The 9,525-nt window shown below is 54.0% G+C and overlaps 2 protein-coding genes across 2 annotated transcripts in view; both read right to left on the bottom strand.

The window, feature by feature from the left end:
* Nucleotides 1-411: 411 nt before the first annotated feature.
* LOC116970370 (pikachurin-like) lies at nucleotides 412-9,065 on the bottom strand. Its single transcript, XM_033017030.1, has 5 exons — nucleotides 8,991-9,065; nucleotides 4,094-4,237; nucleotides 2,773-2,856; nucleotides 1,779-1,882; nucleotides 412-577 (listed from the first exon to the last, which is right to left on the bottom strand). Exons 2-5 carry the CDS (start codon nucleotides 4,207-4,209, stop codon nucleotides 423-425), a joined length of 459 nt encoding a protein of 152 aa, XP_032872921.1. The 5' UTR covers nucleotides 4,210-4,237; nucleotides 8,991-9,065; the 3' UTR covers nucleotides 412-422.
* Nucleotides 4,966-9,525, bottom strand: part of LOC116970372 (pikachurin-like) — a gene marked incomplete at its 5' end in the record, with an annotated part of 12,696 nt that continues 8,136 nt past the window's right edge. Inside the window, 2 exons of the mRNA XM_033017031.1 lie at nucleotides 4,966-4,981; nucleotides 8,991-9,069. Of these exons, the coding sequence (XP_032872922.1) occupies nucleotides 4,966-4,981; nucleotides 8,991-9,069 (95 nt within the window). The remainder of the gene's footprint in view (nucleotides 4,982-8,990; nucleotides 9,070-9,525) is intronic.

The raw sequence follows: 9,525 nt of genomic DNA on the forward strand, positions 1-9,525 counted from the left end.
TAGTGCTAGTGTACAGTGTGATCACTGGTCGGCGTGGACTCGGTGGGCTGAAGGGCCTGTTTCTGCGCTGTATCTCTGAACTAAACTGAACTCACATATTTATACTGAGTTTAATTTTGTAGCTCCAGTGGTTCCCTCCTCTCCTCCTCTCCCCTTCTCATCTCTCTCCCTCTTGTCCCTCTCATAATTCCCGCCTATCTCCACCATCTCCCACTCCTCCTTAGCCCTCCCCATCCCCTCACCTCTCTCCTCCTTCTCCCCTACCATCTTGGTCTCACCATCCCTCCCCTCTCTTTGCCTCCTCTTCCCCACCGTTCCCTTTCCTACCCTCTTCACCCTCCCTTCCCTCCCCACCCCTCCCCTGCTCCCCCCCCTCCCTCCCCCTTACTTCTCCCCCCCACCCCCCCCCACACCAGTCCGGACTAGCTTGCGCCGCAGGTGTTGATGTTCTTGCCGCCGCCGGCCTCCTCCACCAGGGCGGCTTGGTAGTCACCGGAGAGGGTGAGGTGGGAGATGCAGCCCACCAGCCCCCGCATGTACCGCCGTCCCGTCTGCAGAGCGATCTCCTTCATTCCCCCTGCCGCGAGAGAGAAGGCCGGGGGTCAGTTAAGAATCCCCACCGGGGACTGGTGAACAGTGACGGACACAGCGCGGAGGAGGGTGGGGGTGTAGTGAACCGTTTCCTGTGTGTAGGGGAATCGCTTCCTGTGTGTAGGGGAACTGTTTCCTGTGTGTAGGGGAACCGCTTCCTGTCTGTAGGGGAACCGCTTCCTGTGTGTAGGGGAACCACTTCCTGTGTGTAGGTGAACCGTTTCCTGTGTGTAGGGGAACCGCTTCCTGTGTGTAGGTGAACCGTTTCCTGTGTGTAGGGGAACTGTTTCCTGTGTGTTGGGGAACTGTTTCCTGTGTGTAGGGGAACCGCTTCCTGTGTGTAGGGGAACCGCTTCCTGTGTGTAGGGGAACCGTTTCCTGTGTGTATGGGAACCGCTTCCTGTGTGTAGGGGAACCGTTTCCTGTGTGTAGCGGAACCGCTTCCTGTGTTTTGACGAACCGATTTCCATGTTTAGTGCACCAGTTCCTGTGTGTGCGCCGCTATTTCCTGTATGTACGGGGCCATTTCCTGTGTATATAGACCCATTTCCTGTCTTGAGGGAACCGTTTCCTGTGTTTCTTGTATGTGTTCTGAAACATTTCCTGTGTGCCGGGGAGCAGTTTCCTGTATTTGGGGAACAGTTTCCTGTATTTGGGGAACTGATTCCCATGTTCAGGGGAACCATTTCTCGTATGTATGGAGACATTTTCTGTATGTATATAGCCATTTCCTGTGTATAGGGTATCATTTTCTGTGTTTAGTGAACCATTTCCTGTGTGTACAGAGCCATTTGCTGTATGTACGGAACTGTTTCCTGTATGTACAGAGCTGTTTCCCGTGTGCAGGGACCCGTTTCCTGTGTTTAGGGAACTATTTCCCATGTGTAGGGACCAGTTTCCTGTGTGTAGGGACCCATTTCCTGTGTGTAGGGAACTATTTCCTGTGTGTAGGGAACTATTTCCTGTGTGTAGGGAACTATTTCCTGTGTGTAGGGAACTATTTCCTGTGTTTAGGGAACTATTTCCTGTGTGTAGGGAACTATTTCCCGTGTGTAGGGGCCCGTTTCCTGTGTTTAGGGAACTATTTCCTGTGTGTAGGGACCCGTTTCCTGTGTTTAGAGGACCATTTCCTGTGTGTTGACAGCTGTCCCCTGTGTGCCGCCTGGGTGCCCCCCGCTCCTCCTCACCCACGTAGATGGGGCCGTTGACGTTGAGCTGCCGCATCTTGCCTGGGGAGCGGCCGGTCTTTGCTCCGTAATCATCAATGGTCAGCTTCCCAAACGCCCCGTCCCTGCAACAGACAGGAGTCAACCCCACACAGGATCATGCGCGCACACGCACGTACACAAACACACACGCCCAAATGCCCACGCACAAACATATACAAACACACACGCCCAAATGCCCACGCACAAACGCACACGCCCAAATGCCCACGCACAAACATACACAAACACACACGCCCAAATGCCCACGCACAAACATACACAAACGCACACGCCCAAATGCCCACGCACAAATATACACAAACGCACACGCCCAAATGCACACACACGTACAAACGCACACATACATACATATGCACAGCACACGACAAATACACACACACATGTGAAATCGGTGCTGGCTCGAAGGGCCGAATGTTCTCCTCCTGCACCTATTTACTATTTTCTACATACACGAGTTTGTCTGTACACATATGCAGTTTGGTGCAAACGGTTTGCATGCAAACACATGGGATTGTACAAATACATACGCATGGAGTTATAGGTATTGTGTGCATAGAGACACACACACACACATAGACACAGGCAGACTCACACATACACAGGCAGACACACACACACACACACACACACAGTCTTTCTCTCACAGACACACACGCACACACAGTCTGTCACACACAGCCGCACACATATAGACAGACACTAACATAGACAAACACGCAGACACACACACACTCACATAGACAGACACTAACATAGACAAACACACACACACACACTCACACATAGACAGACACACACTCACACACAGACACAAACATATAGACAGACACTAACATAGACAAACACACACACACACACACACACACACACACAGACACACACACATATAGACAAACACTCACAAAGACAGGCACACACAAACAGACACACACACTGGCAGGGTGTGACTCACCGGACAGCCTTGACCCGGTGCCAGTGATCATCGTGGAAGGAGCCGTTCACCAGCACCGACACGGGCCCACTGCCCAGGTTGTAACTGTCAGGGAGAGAGTGGGGAGAGAGGAGAGAGCGGAGAATGGGGGGGGAGGGGTACAGTGAGGTTAGGGGGCAGGGAGAGGGGGCAGGGAGAGGGGGCAGGGAGAGGGGGCAGGGAGAGGAGTGAGGGGAGAGGGGGAATGGGAGGGGGGGGAGTGGAGAGGAGAGAGGATAGAGAGGGTAGAAGATGTGGGAGAAATAGGAAGAGAAGAGTGAGGGTGGGGGAGACTGACCCTGATCCCACCCTCCCGCAACCCCCAGAGGTGAATCACCGCTCCCGTCCGGCAGAGGTACAGAAGCTTGAAAGCGCTCACCACCAGACTCAGGAACAGCTTCTTCCCCTCTGTTATCAGGCTTCTGAACGGTCCTTCCATAAGCTAGGGTGCTGTCCGATTCACCTCTACCCCGTTGCGGACATTGGACTTTGTCTGTGGAACTGATGCGCTACAATGCTGAGAACTATATTCTGCACTCTATATCTTCCCCTTTGCTCTACCTATTGTACTGGAGTTTGACTTGGTTGCTTTATCTGTTTGGACAGCGTGCAAAACAAAGCTATCCACTGTACCTCGGCACACGTGACAATAATAGACCTAAACTCTCCCTGCACAGATGCTGCCTGAACCACTCTCATTTATACCTGAACCCAGTGGTGCAGCGGGTAGAACTGCTGCCTCACAGTGCCTGGGACACCGGTTCGATCCTGACCTCAGGTGCTGTCTGTGTGCGGAGTCTGCATATTCTCCCCATGACCACGTGGGTTTTCTCCGGGTGCAAGTTAATTGGCTTCGTTAAAATTACCCCCAGGAAATGGGAATTTAGGGGAGGGCACCAGTAAATGATGAATTAGGGGAGGGCACCAGTAAATTGGAAACACTCCCCATTTACTGGTGCCCTCCCCTGTCAAAGAGGCAGTGAACGAGAGAGATGGTGTGTCAGAAATGGCCCCATCTCCCACCACAGGCACTAGGCCCAGGCCTCGTCATTAGGCCCAGGCCCCGTTGCTAGGCCCAGGCCCTACCACAGTCCCCATCAGTAGGCCCAGGCCCGTTCCCACCACGGTCAAGGCCCCGTCACTGGGTCAAGGCCCCATCACCGGGCCAAGGCCCCATCACCACCAGGTCAAGGCCCCATCACCACCAGGTCAAGGCCTCGACACCAGGTCAAGGCCCCGACACCGGGTCAAGGCCCCGTCACAAGGCCCCACTGCAGGCCCCAGTCCCACATTTGTCACTCACCTGAAGACCAGGGCCCCTTGTTGCAGGCCGAGGGAGATGAAGTCACCGTTGACCCTCATGGAGGTCTCCCCTCGCCACAGCAGCAGGCCCTCACCCGACGTGGCCTTGAACCTCATGAAGATGTTGGTTCGCAGGCCCGACACCCTGGGGGAGGGGCAGAGGACATGTGAGGGGGTCGCTCAGACCAGTCAGACACCACCATGTTACCCAGGGCTGCCAACATTGGGTGAGAGTTGAGAGTGAGAAATTGCAAGGGAGCGTAGAGACCGATGGGGGGAGGGTGTGTTCCCCCTCCCATAGTAGGCTCCGGAGGCGGCACCAATTTTGTGATCAGCGTGAGAGCATGAGAATTTTGTGAAATGCGTGAGTCTCACGCTCAATGCGTGAGAGTTGGCAGTCCTGCTAATAATGCAAACATTTTATGCAAGTTCCAATTGTTGGACAAAAATCACTTATTACTGCTTTATAACAGTTAAGTTACTTTAAGGCCATTTCAGAAATTATGGCACTCAACAAACAATCAACTAACAAATTAAAGCAAACTAAAAAGAAATAACATGTTCCCTTTCCTGACTCGACCTCATAAGTACTTTAACACTGTTAACAGAGCAAAGGGATATTAATATCAAGAATCAAAATGGGGAAAGTGAGGGCAATTTTGCTTAAATGGTAATTCTAAGCCCATTCAGATCTTCATAGAATCAGAGTTATACAACATGTACGTGGCTGGCCCAAGTTGTCCATAATGATCAAGTTGGCATTCTGCGTGCCCAGGGACTGGCTGCCGTTCCAGATCAGCTTGCGTCCCAGGGACTGGCTGCCGTTCCCAGATCAGCTCACGTCCCAGGGACTGGCTGCAGTTCTCAGGTCGGCTAGCCTGCCCCGACACTGCGAAAACAAATTGAAAAAAAACGTGGTTTTTCGGGTTACGGGCCGGATTCAGCCCGTGTGCCGTAGGTTGCCGAACCCTGTCCTAGATGTTTGGCCTCATTGTGGTCCTCCCCATGTTTTATAACCGATTCACCTGGTTATTTTTATCTCCAGCTGCTTCATGTTGTTGGCAGCTGCACATCCAACCAAGAAAGAAGAGAGGAGAAGAGATGCGACGTCACTCACAGCCGCCAACTGACGCGCTTCCCCAGACCGCACAGATCGTTGTGATATGGCGCAAAAAGACAAACTGTGCAGGGACTAATGACACCGTGGGAATTCTGTCATCAGCGTGAGAATTGGCTGAAATGCGTGACTCTCACGCTCAAAGCGTGAGAGTTGGCAGCCCTGTCTAAGGCCAGGATGTGACAACAGATGCACAGGGAGACACATACACAAAGGAAGACACACACACACACACACACACACACACACACACACACACACACACACACACACACACACACACACACACACACACGGAGACACACACACACAGGGAGACAGACACGCACACACACACAGGGACACAGACACACACACACACAGGGAGACAGACAGACACACACACACACACAGGGAGACACAGACACACACACACAGGGACACACACACACACACAGGGACACAGACACACACACACACAGGGAGACAGACAGACACACACACACAGGGAGACACACACACACACAGGGAGACACAGATACACACACACAGGGACACACACACGTGGATACAGACACACACACACAGGGAGACACACACACACACACACACACAGGGAGACACACAGAGACACGCACACACACAGGGAGGCACACACACAAGGAGACACACACAGGGAAACAGACACACACACGCCTTTCCTTCCCAAAAGAAATCGAAAACCCCGCAAGCGGAAGCCCCGGCCTCCCGCGGGCAGAACAAAAAAACCCCAAAATCCCTCCCTCGTGCCTCACCTCCCTCTCTTTCCTCCCACTCCCTCTATTTCCTCACCTCCTCTTTCTTCCTGTCTCCGGCCTGTCTTCAATCCCTTGAATACATTCCCTCCCCCTGTCTCTCTTTGCCTCCATCCTTTTTTTTCTTTCTCTCTCTCTCTTTCTCCCCTCCCTCTCTTTCCCCGGCCGCCCAATGGGGGGGTCTGGTGGGCAGGGTGTAGCGTGGATTGGCGGCGTTGGCGCTGCCGTGAGCTGAAGGGCAGGAGGGAGGGAGGGAGGGAGCGAGGTTGCCGCGGCAGCAGGAAGCGCAGCGCTCGCAGACGGCTCACAAAAGCGCTGACACCCGCTGCCCGGAACCGACGCGCTTCCCCAATCCGTGCAGATCGCTGTCATGCCGACAAACTGTGCAGCAAAGATCCTATAGCTCCTCCATAGGATCTTTGCTGTGCAGGGACTGAAGACAGCCTGTCAGCATGAGAATTCTGTCTTCAGCGTGAGGGCGTGAGAATTGGCTGAAATGCGTGAGTGTCACGCTCAAAGCGTGGGAGTTGGCAGCCCTGATGTTACCCCACCCTCGCGGACGAGGCCAGAGAGAAAGGGAGAGGGGTCTGGAAGAAACAGATATAGAGATATGGAGAGAAAATGAGGAAGTGGGAGAGAAAGAAGATGAGAGGATGAAAGAAATATAGAGAGAGAGAGATGGGGAAGGAAAGAGAGAGGGTTGGAGACAGAGAGAGAGAGAGGGAGAAAGATGGAGGGAGATAGAGAGAGAGTTGAAAAGAGAGAGAGACAAACTCCTAAACTCCACCGCAACATAACACCTCATGTTTGTTTGCCTTGACTGAGACAATGATCTGCGGGGGCGGTCCCCAGTGGAGGGGGCGGTCCCCAGTGGAGGGGGCGGTCCCAGTGGAGGGGGCGGTCCCCAGTGGAGGGGGCGGTCCCCAGTGGAGGGGGCGGTCCCCAGTGGAGGGGGCGGTCCCCAGTGGAGGGGGCGGTCCCAGTGGAGGGGGCGGTCCCCAGTGGAGGGGGCGGTCCCCAGTGGAGGGGGCGGTCCCCAGTGGAGGGGGGGGTCCCCAGTGGAGGGGGGCGGTCCCCAGTGGAGGGGGCGGTCCTCAGTGGAGGGGCGGTCCCCAGTGGAGGGGGCGGTCCCCACCGGAGGGGGCGGTCCCCAGTGGGGGGGGCGGTCCCCAGTGGAGGGGGGGGTCCCCAGTGGAGGGGGGCGGTCCCCAGTGGAGGGGGCGGTCCCCAGTGGAGGGGCGGTCCCCAGTGGAGGGGGCGGTCCCCACTGGAGGGGGCGGTCCCCAGTGGGGGGGGCGGTCCCCAGTGGAGGGGGCGGTCCCCACTGGAGGGGGCGGTCCCCAGTGGAGGGGGCGGTCCCCAGTGGAGGGGGCGGTCCCCAGTGGAGGGGGCGGTCCCCATTGGAGGGGGCGGTCCCCAGTGGAGGGGGCGGTCCCCAGTGGAGGGGGCGGTCTCTCTACAAGGGAGTCCTCCTCCCCCTTTACCTCGGGGACCTGGGGTGGAGAGTGTTGCACAGAGGTGTGGCCTGTAATAAACTTGTGAGTCAGTTCACGGACTCGCCAGCCGGCTGTGACTTCTGCGGCGAGGAAGAGACCGTGTTCCTCGTGTACGTGGGGTGTGTGAGGTTGCTGCCCCTGCACCAATATCTGAAGGGGCTGCTCCTCAAGTTCTGGTTGCATTTTAGTCCCACAATCCTGGTGTTTGGACACAAGGCAGGGAGTGGGGAGGGCCGATCGAGAAGGTGTGATCTCCCTGTCGGTTTGCTCCTGGGCCTGGCCAAGATGGCCATACGCGGGTCCAGGCAGCGGGGGGTCGATGGTCACACCAGAGTCGGCTGCCTGCCCCTCTTTCGGGCCGATGTCCGTCCCTGGAGAGGGAACACGCAGTGTCCACGGGGACTCTGGATCCCTTCCATGGTCGGGGGGGGGGGGGGGGGGGGTGGTGAGCATTGAGGATAAAGACAGCACTATTGTATCATAATGACCGCTTGATATAATGTCACTATTGAAAGCCTTTGTACCTTTTGCTACACTGGAAAATGCAAATACTACATAAAGTCCTTGTTAAGATAAGAAGGGGAAAAAAAGGGACAATGATCTGTTTGTTTTGCTCGAGTTGATTGAAAGATACAGCATGGAAAGAGGCCCTTCGGCCCACCGAGTCCATGCCAAACATCGATCACCTGTTCAGACTATTTCCAGTGTTGAAGGAACCATTTCATAGAAACATAGAAAATAGGTGCAGGAGGAGGCCATTCGGCCCTTTGAGCCAGCACCGCCATTCATTGTGATCATGGCTGATCGTCCACAATCAATAACCCGTGCCTGCCTTCTCCCCATATCCCTTGATTCCACTAGCCCCTAGAGCTCTATCTAACTCTCTCTTAAATCCATCTAGTGATTTGGCCTCCACTGTGGCAAGGAATTTTACAAATTCACAACTCTCTAGGTGAAAATGTTTTTCCTCACCTCAGTCATAAATGACCTCCCCTTTATTCTAAGACTGTGGCCCCTGGTTCTGGACTCGCCTAATATTGGGAACATTTTTCCCGCATCCAGCTTGGCCAGTCCTTTTATAATTTTATATGTTTCGATAAGAACACCCCTCATCCTTCTAAACTCCAGTGAATACAAGCCTCGTATTTTCAATCTTTCCTCATATGACAGTCCCGCCATCCCAGGGATCAATCTCGTGAACCTACGCTGCACTGCCTCAATCACAAGGATGTCCTTCCTCAAATTAGGAGACCAAAACTGGACACAATACTCCAGATGTGGTCTCACCAGAGCCCTATACAACTGCAGATTCCTGTGTTCAAGGAACCATTTCCTGTGTTCAAGGAACCATTTCTTGTGTGTAGGGGAACCGCTTCCTGTGTGTGTTCTGAAACTAAACTAAAAGTTGGTAAATTCTGGCTATCCTTCCTGAACACCAGCCCGAGGGTGAGGTGCGTGGAGGGAGTGGGGGGGTGGGTTGAAGGCGGTGGGAGGGACTGAGTGGTGACTTACCGCTTGAGGAAGTTTTGATGGTCGTACGTGAGGTAACTGCGCCCGATGAACTGTGGAATTTCAATGGCTTCTGTCACGGCTGAAATCACAGAGAGAACAGAAAAGTTTAAAATAGGGACTTCATGCGTGTAGAGAGTGGTTGAAGAAGATAGCATAGAACTAGCGTGAATGGGTGATCGACAGTCAGTATTGGATCGATGGCCCGAAGGGCCTGTTTCCATGCTGTATCCCTCAAACCAGCAAGTGCCAGTAGAAGCCAATGCTTATCAATTTCAATGACCCCCCACAATGAAGCTGATAGACTATTCTGAGGGGACAATGATGTCTGATTACTGCAGGGAGGTTACATGAAAAAAGTGTAGGAAGGAACTGCAGATGCTGGTTTACACCGAAGATAGACACAACATGCTGGAGTAACTCAGCTGGACAGGCAGCATCTCTAGAGAGAAGGAATGGGTGACGTGTCGGGTCGAGACCCTTCTGCAGACTGATCAAGATTACATGGAAACAGTTTTTCTTCCCCAAGACTGTTTTT

Source organism: Amblyraja radiata, unplaced genomic scaffold (genome assembly GCF_010909765.2).
Source record: "Amblyraja radiata isolate CabotCenter1 unplaced genomic scaffold, sAmbRad1.1.pri scaffold_801_ctg1, whole genome shotgun sequence".
NCBI classification, from domain to species: Eukaryota; Metazoa; Chordata; class Chondrichthyes; order Rajiformes; family Rajidae; genus Amblyraja; species Amblyraja radiata.